Source organism: Natrix helvetica (genome assembly GCF_964273705.1).
Source record: "Natrix helvetica genome assembly, chromosome: 7".
In the NCBI taxonomy this organism is placed as follows: Eukaryota; Metazoa; Chordata; class Lepidosauria; order Squamata; family Natricidae; genus Natrix; species Natrix helvetica.
In genome coordinates this window covers 60,002,328-60,021,633 of record NC_138558.1, presented here as the reverse complement: position 1 = coordinate 60,021,633, position 19,306 = coordinate 60,002,328, and the positions used below count along the sequence as shown (strand labels likewise).

Below are 19,306 nucleotides of genomic sequence, written 5' to 3'. Positions count from 1 at the left end.
CAGGTTGGTAAAAGAAGTAAACTTTTTACAGACTACATGCAAATCATGTTCAGGGATGGAAATCAGCCTTCCAATTTTAAATTGACCCTTTATCTATTTTTTCCCTCAATAATTCTTATAACGAAGAAAGATCCATTTTCAACAATACATTAGATCTGATTCATTTACAAAGTACATGGTCATCTTTCAGACCCTCAAAAACTAGACTGTGAATTATGTCACATGGCCTGTATCAAAATCTTCACATGCTTCCAAAACAAAAATGTTCTCCTTGGAGGCACCTGTTTTGCCTGTGTGTATGGGGGAATGTACCAGGATAGGTGAATGAGTGACTCATTTTCCCAACATTAGTGTGCTCAACAGTAGAATGATTATAATTTTAAAAAGTATAATTTTAAAAAGGAAAAGTTTGATTAACAGGAGTTGTATGACTCCTGTTAATCTCTTCCAGAAATTGCAACCTGAGTAAAGTAACTGTTACTCTAAATAGTATTTTCACAGAATTTAGTCTGCAATCTTACTTATATAATAATATATACTCAATGTCCTTAAAATATATCTCCGCTGAATTCAACAATACTGATTCCGAAATTGTAGAGAATGTATATGATTGTGCTATAACATTATAATTATGTATCATAGGTTTTTTAAAAAAAGCATTGTAATCTGTTCTGTTTTTCTGAACTTCTCTACTAAACTTTTGTTGGAGTTTCTAACCTACCTGTGCCCCAAAGGTGCTTTTTTCAAGAGGTAACTGGACCTTCTTGTTTTTCTTTGGAAACGTTTTGCTTCTCATCCAAGAAGCTTTTTCAGCTCTGACTGCATGGTGGGGAATGGAAGGATTTATACACCTTACACACAGCTGGTCATTTGCATTGTTTTAGAGTCATTGAGGTGACCTGGGGGTTAGGGATACTTCTTGGAACTGCTGAAACAATTGTGTTGTGGAGCTGTGCTTTCTGCAGGATGTTTTCTGTCCTGTGTCCCTTCACTGTTGAACACAGACTGAAGCACAAATGATTCATGTAGTCTGCAATTTTTTTCTGGAAATCTGTTCATATTTCCACATCATTTGAAACGTGTTCATCCCAAAGTACATAGCTAAATGTCTATGGAGATTTTCAGTCATCCAGATCATCATTGTTCCAAAGGTCCTTTTTTCAAGAGGCAACTGGACCTTGTTTTTCATTGAACTTGATCTGGATGACTGAGAATCTTCACAGAAATTAACCTAAGTGTGCATCTTTTTTTTTTGTGGGAAAACATGCCATTTTTAAGGAGAAAAAAAACATTAAGAGAATATTACTGCAAATAAAGGAAAACCAATATAATTAGGAAGGTAAATGAATAATGATAGTAATTAATAATATTATAGGTATGTATGTATTATTATAACTAATAAATTATTTCCTTGTCACGATTATTTACGTATTGAAATTAATATTAACATTTAATGAAGTGAAAAAATGAAACTGAGCTTGTTCAGAGGTTGGCCATTCATCTTCATTGGAATTAAAAAATGAAAAGCATAAACAAATCTTATCCTGGAGAAAATATTTTGAAAGCTTTAGTTGTATTTGTAAAAACTCAAATGTTCATAAAAGATCACACTTTATTGCATTTGTTTTAATACCTGAGAAGAAGTGAGCTTTGAAACCTTTTTTTGAAACGGTGTTATCGGATTTGAATTCAATTCTCATGTTGTTATACTGGGATGTGATAACTTCAGGCACTTCTGTACCACAAAATTTGCCCTGTGGTTTGGAATCAGTAGAAAGACCACTACGGATTTCCACATAATCATATTTGCACACCTAAAAAAAATGAAATACCAGTATCAATCCTAATGCAATTAAGAAATACATTTATCTCTCAACTTATACCTTCAACTATGAGACATAATGTGGTTTAGCTCCTATGTATGTAAACTGGTATTAAATGTGTTGGAACATTTTTATTAATTTGTTAACTAAAATCTTTTAACCTTTTTTACTTCTTTATGAAAAGAACATTTGGTCATCTTGTTTTTTCCTTGCCCTTAGAAATTCTAATTCTGGGCCTAATATTTTGATTGTGTGTTCATGTAAGGTTTTAATTATGGGAGTCTATTCATGTATGTTCATGTAATAATCTCCAATCTCAAAGTGGATTTTAGGAATGTGGCCATGATTTCATTTGTGTGTTGATTTCAAGTGCATTATTCAGCATGCAGCTAAAACAGCACCGAGAAATAGGAATCAAGAGCCAATTAAGAAAAAAAACCATGATGAATGTTTTTCATTAATAAGATCTATTTTGCATTCTGCTACTATTGATTACCTAAGCAAATATTAGCTTCGTCTGTCATTAACTTACTTCACTCCCTTCCAGTTCAAAGAACTCAAACTTCACTGAGATTCTGTATTGGGTGGGAGCAACAAGTTGCCACACACAGTTTTTATTAGGGGGGTATTCTTTGGGCCATCCTGGTGTTGTTAGAGTCCCATTCAGCTTTGTCAAAAGACCCCCACAGGCAGCTGAAATAAAAGTGAAAGGACATAAAGTTAGACGTTTGTAAAATCATAGTTTGTACACATGAGAAGTAATAAATGAATCCAGAAATCTAAATTTTCAAAACAAATAAAACAGATAAATCCAAAAATATGGCCAATGTTGCCTATTGGCATATATGGACTAAGGCAGGGGTGTCCAAACTTGGGAACTTTAAGACTTGTGGACTTCAACTCCCAGAATTCCCCAGCCAGCCATGCTGGCTGGGGAATTCTGGGAGTTGAAGTCCACAAGTCTTAAAGTTCCCAAGTTTGGACACCCCTGGACTAAGGTAAGGACACTGAAGAACAAGGTAGATGCATGCATAAATATTGTTTCTTTTTTTAAAAAAAAGCAGAGGTTATGTACTATATATACCATATACTCTCAGAAAATCATAGTTTCCTCTTTTCTTTACTCATATTGTCAATGTTATATCAATTCAAACCGTAGCTGAAAGTCAAAATAAAAAATAAAAGACAAACTAAAATAAAATTCATGGTGGGTCTAAGACCAGGATGCTAAAGAGCTTGTATTACAATATTTATATATTTTCCTAGCGAAAATATGTAGAATATGTCACTCCATGATCATATTCTAAGCTAGTCCAGACAGAGGAGTATACAGTATTTATGGACACCCCAATACTTATGAAAGGCCTATGACCAATATAGTGGAAGAGCACCCACAGAATTCCAACTCTTCTCCAATAAATAAGTAATAGCTGCAAAATTTTATGGAGACACAATTGAAATATTATGGAATTTGTTATGTATGTGAGTTAGCGGCTATTTTCCTTATTTTGAAAAATGGCAACCATTACCTCAAAAGGCTGCCCAACTCAGGCTAAGTTCGTAAATCTGTTAAGTAATTCATGCAGGATTATATCAATTTAATTTCTTTAACTAAAGTCTGTATTTCATGATCATAAATTCAGAGCTGAATACTATTCTTAGGCACTTAGAAGAAAGCAAAGAAACAGATCACCAAATAAATCAACTCAGAATTCTCATTCAAAATGCACACGATCAGGTTCAAATTATCCTATTGTGAACATATTATATGAAATTGCAGCTCTCCAGGAAATGCGCTAACACTGAGAAAGGCAGAAAGGAGAGAACAAGGTGACCGGAAACGAAGTAGAAGAATTCTATTGGTCATGAATACGCTGGAAGAGTTGAAGGGACCAGGTTATGGATAGGTCATCATGAAGAAAATCTACTTATCTGGTTACTAGAAGCTGAGAAGATCTTAAAGACACACTTACTTACTATACTAATGCAGTAATAGAAAAGACATGATGCCACAAATATTTAGATGTATATGTAACACTTTTTCTTCTGGAAAGTTTTTATACAGAAATGAAGTACAGCTTTAGAGGTAAAATTATCCATATAAAATATTATATTTGTTCATGCAAGAGGTTTTCTAGATTTTCTGAAGGCGTATTTATTGCTCTGTCATAAAAGAAAATTTGGGGAGGAATTTTGACTTTTTCTACTGTCAAGACTAGCTCGTTTAAACCAGAGGTGAGCAGTACATTGTAGTTTGCCAGACACTTGACTCCTTATTCACACGTAGGCTTACTTAGCAAAAGATTCCCAGGCATACATTGCCTAATTCAGGACTTCTCAACCTTTTCTTCATCACGGACCCCCTTTAAATGCCTTTTGTGGCCATGGACCATGGCCACAGGTCACCATGACTTAACTCAAGATTTAAGTCATAACATTTCAAGCCTCCATGGACCCCCTGAGATGACATCACAGACCCGTCAAGAGTCTGCAGACCACAATTTGAAAACCACTGTCCTAATTCTCTTTCTTGCAAATATTGAGATCATGAAGGAAGCTACCGACCCAAAGACAATTTTCCGTCTGCTATGGAAGCACCCTGTTTTAATTTCCATCTTTTTGAATTTCTGTAATGGACACTTGGTGGTTCACTCAGGTATATTAGGCAACTGCTATATGTTTATTTAATAGATCTTTGTGGCCAGAGATCCTTGTTTTCTGCCTTATCTACAAAGAGGAATGGAAGTTGTTAGATACTTGCTCTAACTGCAGTCGTTTCCAGCAAGGTCCTCTGTTCCGGTGGGAATAGAAGTTTAATCCTATTGGTCAAAGGGTCTGAGAGCTCCCTATAAAAGGGCTGCTGTCAGACTCAACCTTCGCTGGATTGTTCTCACTTGTTGTACTTAATAAAGAGCTGTTGTTACCGTTAAGCCTGTGTGCTCCTATCCATTACCCAATCTAACAGAAGTAGAGGAAAATGAGTGTATTTGTTGGAAAATTTGAGGCCCAATCTTAACTTGCCCTTGGCAAAAATCTAAGCAACTTTATAGAATGGTAATAGTAACGAGACTTAACAGAGTAGTAGCCTAGTGTTATCTTTTTCCTGTTTTATTTAAATACACAGTGCCACTTTTAGAACATACACATGTTAAATCTAGAGATGTTTTTAATGTTAAAAATTTAAAAATAGTCATAAAATTCATACCCATCATATGACATACTGACATTGAAAATAGCCAGCTGGCTAAACTTTTATTAAGTCACTATGCATGAAATCTATTCTCAGGTCAGCATTTTTGAGAAATAGCTGATGTAAGGTTTATAATGCATATACAAAACCAGCCTTGGCAAGAATGTAAAATTGGGCTTAATGCAGATACGGAATATTGAAAATTAATGCACTCAATTACCTTCACAACTCTTCTTATCAGGCCCAAGCTCATAACCAGGATCACAAGCACACTGATAACTGCCCAGCGTATTCACACATCGTTGTTCACATCCACCATTGTCCAATTTGGCACATTCATCTTCCTCTGAGAAATAAAAATAGCATGGCATTCAAACATAAACATACGTCTTTTTTATATTGTATTAAAGTAACAACAAATTTGCATTTATAACTCAAACTGTATTTGATGTAAGCATTTTCACAAAGCAGGATACGTCTAATGACTGAGAAGATAGGCATACCCCTTTAAGCATTCGCCTTATATTGTGTTAGTTCCAGTTGATTAGACCAAACCAGAAAATCAACTCTGCAGTTGAAATTATTTTTATTGTGATTGGCTATAGTAATAGAATCTTGTTGTGCTGTACCTAATCCCCACTTTTATACCCCAGGAAATCAGAGAGGTTGTGAGGCACAGTGGCTAAGATGCTGAGCTTGTTGATCAGAAAGGTCGGCAGTTTGAATCCCTAGCGCCGCATAATGGAGTGAGCTCCTGTTACTAGTCCCAGCTTCTGCAGTTCAAAAGCATGTAAAATGCAAGTAGAAAAATAGGGACCACTTTTGGTGGGAAGGTAACAGCGTTCCATGTGCCTTTGACATTTAGTCACGCCAGCCACATGACCATGGAGATGTCTTCAGACAGCACTGGCTCTTCAGCTTTGAAACGGAGATGAGCACTGCCCCCTAGAGTCAGGAACGACTAGTACATATGTGCGAGGGGAACCTTTACCTTTACCTTATAGTAACAGAATCTTGTGCTGTACCTACTCCTCCTTTTTATACCTCAGTAAATCAGAGAGGAGTCTGCCTGAGCTGCTTCCAAATATTATCTCATTGCTCTAGATCTAAAAAATGTTTTAGTTCCTTTTGCTAGGTAAAGGTTCTTGCATACTTTCATCGTGAATATCTGTTACATAGAAACTTGTTATTCTCTACTTCTGTTGCTTATATTGATCAGCCAGGGATACAGCTGAGACTGAAATAATATTCTTTGTAATTTTAAGAATTCATAATTAGTGTAGGCAATGTGTAGGAGAAATTAGCACTGATTAGGAGGAGTAAAATAAAGCAAAACTCCCTCTCCCCAATTGCTTAATCAGGGACTTGAAAAATAATAAACTTTGTCAGCTCAGCCATAAAACATTTAGAGAGCCAAGGAATGATGACAATAGAAGAGACTAGGAGGTGAGCATAAGCTCTGGGAAACAAGATAGCCCCATACCATATTTTTTGTAGTTATGCTCTTAGAAAGCTCTCTTTCTTCATTCAGTGAAGCATAGTTTTTGTAGTTATCCATTATCTCATAAAATCCACCCCATAGTTGATTCCATTAACATGTAAAATAGTTTTTTATTGCTTTGGACTTGTCCCTATCTGTCCTATCTGCTCCCCACTGCTCTGCTGATGATTGCAGTTGGGTTTCAGAGGGTGCTTGGTGGAATTCCTGAGTATCTCACTCTGGTAGGTCAATTAAAACCTCCTAGATTCACTTGAGTTTTGTGGAGGTTCTCTGGAGTTGGCTGAGTTATGGGGTGCTTTGATTAATCTACAAAGAATAGTTGTCCTTATTGACATTGAAGAACTGGATAGAGACAGTGGAGCTGTAACTTCATCAGCCTATATTTTAGGATGATGCTCCTTCTTGTTGGTTAAGATCTTCCTGCAGGTGACATGTGGTTGGGTCCAAGTGATGGTGGATTCTTCCTGGAGAGAAGGAATGGTTCCATATGTGGCTAAGGAGGCAGTGGCCTGGCAGTGGTTAAGTAGGAAGGGAAGATTGCTGATAGATGAAAAGCATTATCTATATCATTTTCAGTTAGGTTCAAAGCTGGGCACTGTATGGGTACAATATTGGTCATCTTTGCTGAAAATATCAAAGTCCTTAAGTATCTTAAATGCAGGTTATGGGATTGGTGTGACTCACTGGATGATAAGTTTTTTCTTGGCACTTACCTGTTTGCACCTGGTTGCTTTGGTGTATAGTTTTATAGTTTCATTATTGATTTTAATTGACTTCTGCTATTTTCTGATGTTATACCCTGCCCTGGGTTGAGCAGCTGTGTAAATCAGTTAAATAAATAAGGTATATTCGTTTGATTCTTGTATTGTATCCACTTAGTTCTCATTACTCTATACAGAGAGGTTCCATCTCCACCCTGTTTAGGTTTTCCTTTTTAGGCTATCTCCAGTATAATAAACAATTGGAACTTCGAAAGAATTGTGTTTCAATCTCAGCTTTATAATGAACTCTTAGCAAAATTAGTGAGAGAAGTTGCCCCTCGAAATGCATTCAAATCACTTGGGATCGCTTGGTTTAAGAAACCATTTCATAGTGAGAATAAAAGAAAGGTGAAAAAGAAACCTGCAATCAAATCAATCTTACTGTTTCAGTAGTGAAGGCTACAGGATCAGGGGCAGAAGCAGAAAAAAAAAGTCTGAACAATAAAATTTAAATTAAGGGAATTATTTTTCCTGAGTTTAATTATCAGCAATAGCAATGGCACTTAGACTTATATACTGCTCCACAGTATTTTACAATTCTCTCTAAGTGATTTACAGAGTCAGCATATTGCCCCCAACAACCTGGGTCCTCTTTTTTACCAACCTAAGAGGACTGAGGAAGACTGAGTCACCCTTGAGCCACTCAGGATAAAGGGAATCAAACTTTTGATAATGTGAGCAGAATTAGCCTACAATACTGCATTCTAAGTACTGAGCCACCATGGCTCTTAAATGCAACGACACGACTAATTGCCCAAACTATTACCTTTAAAAAAATTAGCAGCAAATCCTGCTTTATTGACTGTCCCATCAGAAACAAACTTCATCCACAGGGTATTTGAGGTAGATCTTATATCTTCAGGTTTATCATAGCCACAAAAATGGCCAATCAAAGGGCTGCTTTCACTCATTCCATCTCGGACTTCTAAATAATCATAGGCACAATTATCATGTCTCTCAATCTGCAAATATAAAACGATATTTGATCAAAATTATCATATGTATATTCCTGCTAACAATTTTTAGATTCACTGCATTGCTTATTTTCTAATATAAACATATCGTTTCTTGGGAAACTATTCATATTCTGAGCAGGGCTTCTTTCAAAATTAAAATTAAATTCGAGAGAAATTATGTTGGCAGCCAAAATATGTTTAATTGAAATCCTGTGGCCAAATAAGTATCAAGCTGAACTTAAGATAGATGCAAAAATCAGGAATATGAAAAGTTATAACGCTTGGAAATTCAACAGATAGTGTATTTTATTGAGCAACAAATATAATGTTTAATATGATCACACATACAGTAGATTAGATTGGAATAATGTTTTGCCTTAGGCAAAACTTAGTATAGTAAAAAATCAATGTCTTTACACTTATTCTGGCCACTGGACTATTGATACTAGCAATTCTAAGTTTAAAGAGTGATATTAGCACCACAAGGCTTCTATTCTATAACTGTGCTATTTAAGGGATATCTTGTATCTTTCTGAGGATGCTTTTCCCTCAATTCTTACTCCAGATGAGTTTCATGAGAATGGCTCTTTTGAAATTTCTTTAGAGTACAATTCTGCTCCTGAGTTGATTGATTATGAACAAGATTGCAGTTTGAATTCCTATTATTTTAACAGCTAATGAAAAGGAAAGAAAAGAGACATATAGTAAAAAAAATCAGCACACCCTGTATAAAAACTTTATAAAACTTTTTTTATTAAGTTTCATTTATATAATTCTATTTATCTATCTACCTATTTTCTAATCCCTATGACACAAAGGGAGTTTGAACAATGCTATGAGATATATTTTCCTGGTTCCGAATAAAATTACATTATATAAAAATTAAAATTAATGCTAGAAATTATTATAAAATTCAGTACAATTTTGAACCCTTTATAAAATATCAGCATGATGTCATTGTATGAAGAGAGTAATGAGAACAAAGAGATTTTAGAAAGAAAAAAAAGCCCTATTTCTTAAATAGCCTTCTGGAATGGGATTAGTTACTCGCTAAAAGAAACTATTGTCAGTTTTTAAAACATTCCTATTCAAATAGTGAGATAATATAAAACCCTTTCATCTTTTGAAATTTCTGCAATGGAACTGTCAGTGAAAGGAAATATGAACTACTGTATGGCTTTATGTTATACAGAGAATGCTTTGTGTCTATGTTGGCTTAATGAGGATTCCCTTAAATGTCACTGTCAGTTAGTCACAAGATGGTTTCCTCAGATCAGTTAAAAGGCTTTACCTCAAATGCCTGAAAGGTTAATCCAACATTGTAGTTCTCTGACACTGTTATTTTCCACACACATTCCTTCATTGGCCTATAGTCATCGGGATAATCAGGAGACTGGATCTGGCCTTCATTTTTATGTATCTCACCTCCACAAATTGCTAAGGAGTACAAGAGAAGAAACGTAAGCTTACTTCCAGTATTTAAATTTTTTTTTAAAAAATGAGAAGTTACCTTAATGAGGACCCATTAAATTACAAATACATGACTCCTTCATCAAGTGTTCCGAATAAAATGTATGTTTAAAACTGTATGCGGTCATACTAGTTTTCCCGAACCAGTAGTAAAAATCGCGGGTGGGCCTGTGCCCGCCCACTTGCCATCCTATTTAGGCACATTTTTGAAGCCGGATGCCTTCGCGGAAGGTACACACACGAGCAAAGTGCATGCATGGAAGGCCGGGTGCATGGACGGATGGTGCACGGGTGGTGAACCAGTGGTAACAAAATATAAAACCCACCACTGTATGCAGTGCAACTCACCTACTGTATGTACTGTATATAATGCATTCAGAAAATACTCAGACCCTCTTCACTTTGGTCAATTTTATTATGCTGCAGCCTGATTCTACAGTTGTTGAAGTTCATTTTTTTTCTCATTAATTAAAACACTTAGTACCGCATAATGACATCATGAAAATAGAATTTTAGAAATGTCTGTCAAAAAAACTTAAATATCACATTGACATTAAGTATTTAGACTCTTTACTCAGTACTTTGTTGAAGCACTTTTGGCACCAATTACAGCCTCAAGTCTTTTTTGGGTATGACGTGACAAGATTTGCATACCTGGATTGGGGGATTTTTCTGCCCTTCTTCCTTGCAAATCCTCTCAAGCTCAAGTCGGGTTGAATGGCAACCACTAGTGTACACTCATTTTCAGGTCCCTCCAGAGATGTTCAATAGGGTTCAAGTCAGGGCTCTGGATGGGTCACTCTAGGAAATTCACAGAGTTGTCCCTAAGGCTATGCCACTCCTATGTTGTCTTGGCTGTGTACTTAGGATTATTGTCATGTTGGAAAGTGAACCTTTGGCCTAGTCCAAAGTCCTGAGCACTGTGGAACAGGTTTTCATCATGAGTATCTCAGTACTTTGCTCCATTCAGCTTTCCCTCAACCCTGACCAATCTCCTAGTCCCTGCTGCTGAAGAAACAACAACAACCTGCTGCCACCACCATGCTTCACTGTTGGGATTATATTGGGCAGGCGATGAGCAGTGTCTGGTTTCCTCCAGACATAACATTTAGAATTGAGGACAAACAGTTCAATCTTGGTTTCATCAGACCAGAGAATCTTGTTCCTCACACTCTAAAAGTCCTTCAGGTGCTTTTTTGCAAACTCCAAGCAGGTTTTCATCAGAGGTGGGTTCCTACCGGTTCGGACTGGTTCACCCGAACAGGTAGTACTTGGCCTGCCATGCCCCTGAACCGGTTCTCTCGGCAGCGCCATCTTGTTTCTGGCTTCTGTGCAGAAGCATTTTTTAGTACTGCACATGCGCAAATAGTGCGCATCAAGCACACATGCACAGCGTGTCCCTGAGCAAATCAGCAGTAGTAGCAGCCAGAACCCACCCCTGGTTTTCATGTGTCTGGACTAAGGAGAGGCTTCCATCTAGCCATTCTGCCATAAAAGCCGAGATTGGTGGAGGGGTGCAGTGATGGTTGTCCTTCTGGAACTCTATCCCATCCCCACACAGGATCTCTGGAGCTCAGTGAGAGCGACCATCAGGTTCTTGGTCACTTCTCTTACAAAGGCCCTTCTCCCCAATTGCTCAGCTCTTGGTTGAGTCCTGGCTGTGCCAAACTTCTTCCATTTGAGAATTATGGAGGCCACTGGAACCTTCAGTGCAGCAGAAATTTTATTGTAGCCTTTCCCAGATCTGTGCCTTACAATAATCCTGTCTCCGAGCTCTGCAGGCAATTCCCTTGCCCTTATGGCTTTTGCTCTGCATTGTCAGCTATGAGGTCTTCTATAGAGAGGTGTGTGCCTTTCCAAATAATGTCCAATCAATTTAATTGACCACAGATGGACTCCAATCAAGGTATAGAAACATATTAGCAACAATAAAAAGAAATTGGGGGGGAGGGGGAACTGAAGTTAAATTTCAAGTGTTGTTGCAAAGGGTCTGGATACTTATGCCAATGTAATATTTCCATTTTTTTTCTTTTTAATAAATGTACAGATATTTCTAAAATTCCGTTTTCGTTTTTGTCATTATGGGGTACTGACTGTAGATCAATGAGAAAAAAAATGAATTTCAACAACTATAGAATCAGACTGCAGCACAACAAAGGTGAAGGGGGTTTGAATACTTTCTGAATGTAGTGTAAATTACAGACTGGATAGGAGCCACAGGAAATGACCAGAGCAGCTTCAGTGTCTGGGCCAATACCTGTTAATGTAGGGGTTTCCCTTTGTCGCCTATGAAAGGGAAATGCTTGGCATGCACAATGGGAAATCTGCAGTGCATGGAAAATTCCCTTCTCATCAGAAAGGAAGCTCTAAGCATACAGAACCTGGTATGCTGCCACAGTTTGAAGGCTTATTACTACTTAGAAGGGTCCATAAATATCTTCTAAGAGATTAGAACACAAAAGAACTTGAAGATACTTGAAAGTTGTACAAGGCAATAACTTTATCACCCAAGAATTCTCTGTAAGAGGCACCTGGTAATTATTCAGGAGTAGAATGCAAGAAAATCCTTCGATTTGGGTTGGGCTTCACATACATTCATATCTACTCACCTATTCTTACCTTTAACACATAAGGCAATCTCTCCCAGTTCACTACATTATAAATGTGCTGGGTCTGTAATTCAGTGACCAGTAGGGAAGACTACCAATAATCCTAGAAGTAATCTAAATAATTGCTCAAATCTTCCCTGCATTTTTCTCTTTGAACTTAAAAGCAGTCTGAGGGAAGAATTTTAGCAAGTGAATACCTCAAGAGCCACGGTTTAGTATTTTGGTATTTTCCTGCTTTTCTTAAAATTCACACGTTATACAAAAATGCACATCCTGCTGAATTCGGGCCACAGAGGTATTTTAAGTTAATCTGGTATAAAAGTTTAACCTGGTTGATCTTCCTACGGGACTCACCTTCATAAATGGCTGCAAAACCTTTCCCTACCCAGTTGCTGCTGCTACGGAACTCGATCCACATTCTACTATCACTAGATGTGAGAATGTTTGAGAGTTTATCTCCGCAGAATCTGCCTAAAAAAAATGTAAAAAGTGAGACAGTGCATTTTAAGGCATCTTTAAAGAGGATGCCATGCAGTATGATATAAGCAGTGTGAGACACAAACTACAGAAACCCGGAATAGGAACGGGCGATGCCGCACATTCTAGGCGACATGGCTTTGCATGCCACTTTGCACATGCTGATCAGCTGGCCAGTGCGCATGCTCGCGCTGGAAAACGGAAGACCAGCTCTTCCGGTTTCCAATACTGCTGCATGCAAAAAGGCCAGCTGATCATCACATGCGCATGCGTGCCAGAAATCAGAAGAGGAACGGGCGCCACCACGCATGCCAGGCGACATGGCTCCGTGTGCCCCTTCAGGCATATGTGCCATTAGTTCTCCATCATGGGAGTAATAGATCTATAAATAGCCAGATGAAAAAAAAAAATTTAATGTGGAACAAACATCGGAAAAGAAACAACTTCATTTATTTTTTAAAAACTTTATAGTGAAGCAGAAATGAGGCTGATGTATAAATAACCGACACTAACTTAGTATGCCTAAGCTAAACCACTCTTACCTATATTAATTCTGAAATCATTTCTTGAGGTACCCATCACATAACATCATCCTATAACATCTTTCCCAGCTTTTCCATGTGCACATAAAATAAGAAGTAGGATTTTGATAGCGGCTGCAAGATTGTGGCTGCAATCTTGATTTTTTTTTTTAAATCCTCCCTACAGGTACCCCTGCCTGATTCAAAAGACTAACTCCATTTCCATTTATGTTATTGTTATTTCTATCTTTCACTTTTCAAAACTGACCACAATCGTTTCATACCAAGCAGAGGAGATTTTCTCCAGTAGCCATCTCTTACTTCAATGTAGTCATACCAGCAGAGGCTGCTCTTATAGAGGTCCATTGTTGTAAAGTTTAGAACAATCTGGAAAAAAAATGTAAAGTACCAGTAAATTGGTTTGTAGCCTGACAAAAAAAGAAAAAGAAAAACGCAAAGCTGTTCTTACCAGTATCTTAGTTTTAAAGTGGAAGAAGGTATTTCTAAAATAATTTTGGAAATCTTACCTTCTGAATAGCATCGTAACGGGGCATGTATGTGTTTATGGCAGACAGAAGAAGAAATGACATTTGGGTGATTAAAAGGGAGATCAAAAACTGCTCTTAAAGACGTAACAGAAGGAAGGGATTGTTAAATTTTCTGATAAAACCCAGTTGTAAGGTTTTTGAACTTTTATTTTGTTAGCCAAGATGAGCCTAACAGACTGCATCCATTTCAAGGCACATATTTTAGCTAGCGATACTAGAGAACCTCTTTTACAGAATGTCTCCTGCATCATCATATCATGTACATTTATTTGAAATGCAGTAACTGTGTGGCCTAGTAATTTCAGCAGCGAAACGTATCAGATGCTGCTAGAGATTTCATCACCCTTATCACATAGGGAAAAATAGTGTCTGGTTTCTTGTATCCTCCAAAGGAGTCAGCCAGATCAGAAGTCAATCTCCATAGCAGCATTTGAGATAAGAACCCTTGGTTACTACCATGCTCAAGAATAGAGACAATTGATATGTCTATGATTTCCTGCAAGGCGGGGACGGAAACTTTGAAATGTAGGAAGGGGATAAAAGCTTTGTATTGATTTTTCTTTTAAAGTAAGGTTTAAGACTGTGGTTTCAATTGGCCTATTATAGAAGTAGGCACTTATTGTAATTATAACTGTATCAGAGGTGGCCGATCATTTTCTGGGCAGTGTCTGCTTAAAGAATAAGATCAGAGTATTGATTATTTTGAATGGAACCATTTTAAGATGGAGCATATCATATTTTGAACAATTGCTTTCAAATGATTATTTGCTATTGTGCGATTAATGCAATTTCATACTGCAATGGTGTACTTCTCCTGACAACTACCTTGGCACATGTCCTCTGTATCTGAATGGGAATCTAGCCTTCCTCTACTTGCGATAAGAAAATACAATGCTGATATCTGTAAAATAAACTTAAATGTTTACTTACTGGTTTTCACCTGCCCATAATTTGCATACAGTGCACTATGAAAAGCACATCATAATGAAGTTATGGAAACATTTTTCTAATTCTAAATCTAATCAGAGATTTATAACTACCCAACGTATATCAAGATACAAATTAGTATGCAATGTTTTAATGAAATATATAAATTGTTACTTTATTTAATCGTTTATTAAACTATATGTATTTTTGGAAGAAAAGGCAACCAAAATGGTTAATTCACTGGTTTCTATATTGATGACTCTCTGGAACTGACTACTCTGTTGCCTATATTTTATATAGCAAATTTTTTATATCATTGACATTGTTTTTTTTTTTTTTACTGAGCCAGTAGAAACAGTAATTATGTGAGAGATCTGTGGCCACATTTTACTTTATTTATTTATTTATTTATTTTCTTCGCATTTCTAGACCGCCCCCTCTCCCAAAAAGGACTCGGGGCGGTGTACAGTCCACACAACAAACAACAAGTATCAAATACAAATATAAATACAGATATAAATACACATAAGGAGGAGGTTAAAAATTTAAAAGAACTGTACGGAAGAATATAAATATGGTTCTAAAAACCCTAAAATCAGTTAAATTTAAAACCGTACCCTATAAATAACCAGGTAAGAATCTGTTTCCAGGAGGTAACAGTTGTCACAATTATAATTATGCCAGGCCAGCTAATCGAAACAGGTGAGTCTTCAATTTTTGTCGGAAGGAGCGGAAGTCTGTGGTGGTTCTGATATCGGGGGGGGAGGTCATTCCAGAGGGTTGGGCCCATCACAGAGAAGGCCCTACTCCTTGGCGCCACCCACTGGCATTGCCTAGTGGACGGCACCTGGAGAAGCCCCTCCCTGTGAGAGCGGATTGGCCGCAGGGATGTATGTGGGAGGATGCGATCCCGCAAGTAACTAGGTCCTGTGCCATGAAGCGCTTTAAAGATGGTAATCAGGACCTTGAAACGCACCTGAAAAACTACAGGTAGCCAGTGCAGCTCGCGCAGGAGTGGTGTTACATGGGAGTATCTAGAGCTCCCCATGACAACCCGCGCGGCCGCGTTCTGGACTAGCTGCAGTCTCCGGGCGCGTCCCAAGGGAAGCCCCATGTAGAGAGCGTTACAGTAGTCTAGGCGAGACGTCACCAGCGCATGAGTGACTGTCCGTAGGGCATCTTGATCCAGAAGGGGGCGCAATTGGCGCACCAGGCGAACCTGGTGGAACGCCCCCCTTGCCACGGCTGCCACATGGTCATACATTGACAGCCGGGCATCTAGGAGGACGCCCAAATTGCGCGCCTGTTCCACAGGGGGCAGTTGCTCGCCCCCTATGGTCAGCGATGGGGTCAGCTGGCTGAACCGAGGCGCTGGTAGCCACAGCCACTCAGTCTTGGAGGGGTTGAGTTTGAGTCTGTTGTCCCCCATCCAGACCCCGACGGCTTCCAAACACCGGGACATCACTTCAACAGCCTCGTTGGGGTGGCTCGGGGTTGAAATGTACAGCTGAGTGTCGTCAGCGTACAGATGGTATTCAACCCCAAAACCACGGATGATTTCGCCCAGCGGCTTCACATATGCATTGAACAGAAGGGGCAAGAGGACCGACCCCTGCGGCACTCCACAAGAGAGTGGCCTCAGGGTCGATCTCTGCCCCCCCGTCAACACATATTGCATCCGGCCGGAGAGGTAGGAGCCGAACCACCGCAAAACGGTGCCTCCGACTCCCATCCCCTCCAGCCGGTGCAGTAGGATACCATGGTCGATGGTATCAAAAGCCGCTGAGAGGTCTAATAGGACCAGGATAGAGGAATAACCTCTATCTCTGGCCCTCCAGAGATCATCGACCAACGCGACCAAGGCTGTCTCTGTGCTGTGTCCGGGTCGGAAGCCGGACTGGCGTGGGTCTAGATAGTCGGATTCATCAAGGTGACGTGGAAATTGCTGCGCCACCACATTCTCAACAACCTTCGCCAGAAAGGGAAGGTTGGAGTCTGGACGATAATTAGCTAGCTCCATTGGGTCAAGCGAAGACCTCTTGAGTAAGGGCCTCACCACCGCCTCTTTCAATCCTGTGTTGTTGTTATGACAATCAGGAGTAGTAGTGTTAGCAAATACTACTACACTTAAATTCTACTAATACTTCAGTGTTATTATCAAAATGAGATTTGAGGATATATTTTCAATATTTCTTTTAGTTAAAATGTGCCCAGTAACATAATGCTCAGATATTATCTACAATATGCATTCTTTTAACATTAAGCCTAAGTTCCGTTTGTTTTGCCATGAGCCAAGTGATGGCCAAGGAGCCAGAGTGGTGAATTCAGCCTTCAGATTTCTATAATGCTTATTAGATTCAACTATTAAGGTATGGCATTAGTAAACATCTGGACTTTTCTGTCCTTTGATCATTACTATTATGACTGGTGCAATCTGTTTATAAAGTTTTGGGTTTAAAACTGGGATCCAAACAGTTAACACATAAACTGTTACAATGCAGTTGAGCTGACGTACATGGTAGTCTGGCACCACAGCTGTGTTTACGACTGCCAACTACTTCCATGACTGAATAAAAAATTAGGCATGCTCCAGCCCACCCATTGAAATGAATGGACTAAAGCTTTATGAGCACTGTTGGACAATTACCAAAAAGTTTTGATATATTAGCAATATGTTATTTTCATTTTCTTATATGCTAAAAATTGTAGGATTTCTGACATACACATTTTTATTACAGGCATGAAATATAAAATTACAATTTGCTTAATCAAAGTAAATTGCACACTTCATAATAAAATTTTAAGTATATTTTAAATTATTTTCAAAATTCAATTTCTAGCGACTGTTTCTTCCAAATGCAAGCACCCTTGCATAGCAGACTCAATTATTTGAGCGAAAAGAAAGAAGTTATAGAATTCAGCTTTGTTTTTCCATTCTTTATCCTTCTGAGAATGCACAAGGCAGGATAAAAAACTATTTGTTACATTTCTTTCCCTTGTGTTATGAAATGAGGCTAGTAGGACAGTACTATAGCATGGTCATTTGGTAGAGGAAGAAAAAAACACATTAGATGATGGAGCGATATGGCATATTGGACATGAAATCTCACTATAGAACAAAAATCTTTCAAAACTGGTAGTTATGATAACACAATGGCTAAATATGACATTACTTGTGTTCTCCAATATCCATAAAATTACTTTAATATATGTTCTGCGATTCAGCAGACACAGAAAAATTGGAGACAAAGCAGACCAAGAGTTAAAGGGGATTGCATGATTACAAATATCCAAAGATAAACAATCAATGAACATTTGCCAGCACAATTAAAAAATGAGTGGCCATATAAACTAATTAGAAGTAGCAATGATGTCTGATGCAGAGTAATTTGTTTCATTTTCACAGGTCTGTCAGAATGCAGTAGGATAACTCAAATAGGTTCTCAGGATTTGACAAAACTAAACAAGTTAAGTGCAATCTTTTCATCAAATGAGCAATTTTCAAATAACCATTTGTATCAAAGAAATAACTAACAACCTTTGATCTGGGACTAAAAGCTCTTCACGTTTCTAGGAGAGCTATGGCCCTGACAGTGGGTAACGGAACAGGTAGTCAGGATGATTCTTGAAGTTTAAAAACATGCTTTATTTCCCCCCCCCCAAATTAAAGGGTTCATATGAATGTCAACAAACACTAAGAGATTTTTAAAAAAATGAAGACTAGAAAATTGATTCTTTTAAATCTCTATGCTGTCTACAAAAATAATAGGATAATCTGTTTTTGAGTTTCCATCCGTGTGCACCACTAACAACATAATTAAAATACATAATGCTAGCTTGGTAGTTATGTCTTCCTGTTGTGGTCCAGCAGGATCCGGTTGAGCTGCTGATGGACTCAGATAGCGAGGAACCATATAAGTCTTCCCTGGACGATGTGGAGGACCCTGTGCAGGGTTCAGACTCAGAGCAGGGACCAGAGAGGCTGGCTGGCCACCAGGAGACGCCTGAGGCACGGAGCAGTGGGGAGGATCAAAGGCAGTTTGTCCCTGATGCTAGATTGAGAAGGGCTGAGAAACGGAAGCAGCAACTACATAGGCAGACTCACAGAAGATGATTAAGCACAGGTGGTTGTGGATTGGCTCCTCCAAAGAGAGATTATAGGTGAGGCATTGGGAGGGGACATTTGCAGGAAACAACCGTTCGAATTAGTAGTTAAGAAAATCTATGTATTCTAGCCGTGTCTGTTCGTTGGAACTATCTGTAGTGCTTCATTTGAATTATCTGGGTTGCTGCAGAGCTAATCTATTGAACGTGAGTTGTCTGGGCCTTCAGCCAAAGGATTCATTATCTCAGTAATTAAACAGTGGCAAACAGCTAAGCCTGTGTTCTGGTTTATTCACGGGTGTGGAGAGGGGGATCAGAACATCTTCCCAATTGTGAAATCCCCAGACTACTCATTTTCACATGAGGTTTCAAACATAAATGGTTCTGCAATAAAAGATTGAGTCAAAATAACAGGGATG

At 38.4% G+C, this 19,306-nt stretch overlaps 1 protein-coding gene and 1 long non-coding RNA gene across 3 annotated transcripts in view; one reads left to right on the top strand and one right to left on the bottom strand.

Annotated features, from left to right (window-relative positions):
* Positions 1-19,306, top strand: part of LOC309395537 — a 448,057-nt gene that overhangs the window by 134,858 nt on the left and 293,893 nt on the right. The gene's annotated exons all lie outside the window — the stretch shown is intronic.
* TLL1 (tolloid like 1) overlaps positions 1-19,306 on the bottom strand; it is a 142,055-nt gene that overhangs the window by 14,617 nt on the left and 108,132 nt on the right. For both annotated transcript variants that reach the window (XM_081959862.1, XM_081959863.1), the window contains 7 exons: positions 13,593-13,695; positions 12,665-12,781; positions 9,523-9,668; positions 8,042-8,237; positions 5,234-5,359; positions 2,356-2,516; positions 1,634-1,814 (listed from right to left, as the gene is read on the bottom strand). In XM_081959862.1, the coding sequence (XP_081815988.1) occupies positions 1,634-1,814; positions 2,356-2,516; positions 5,234-5,359; positions 8,042-8,237; positions 9,523-9,668; positions 12,665-12,781; positions 13,593-13,695 (1,030 nt within the window). The remainder of the gene's footprint in view (positions 1-1,633; positions 1,815-2,355; positions 2,517-5,233; positions 5,360-8,041; positions 8,238-9,522; positions 9,669-12,664; positions 12,782-13,592; positions 13,696-19,306) is intronic.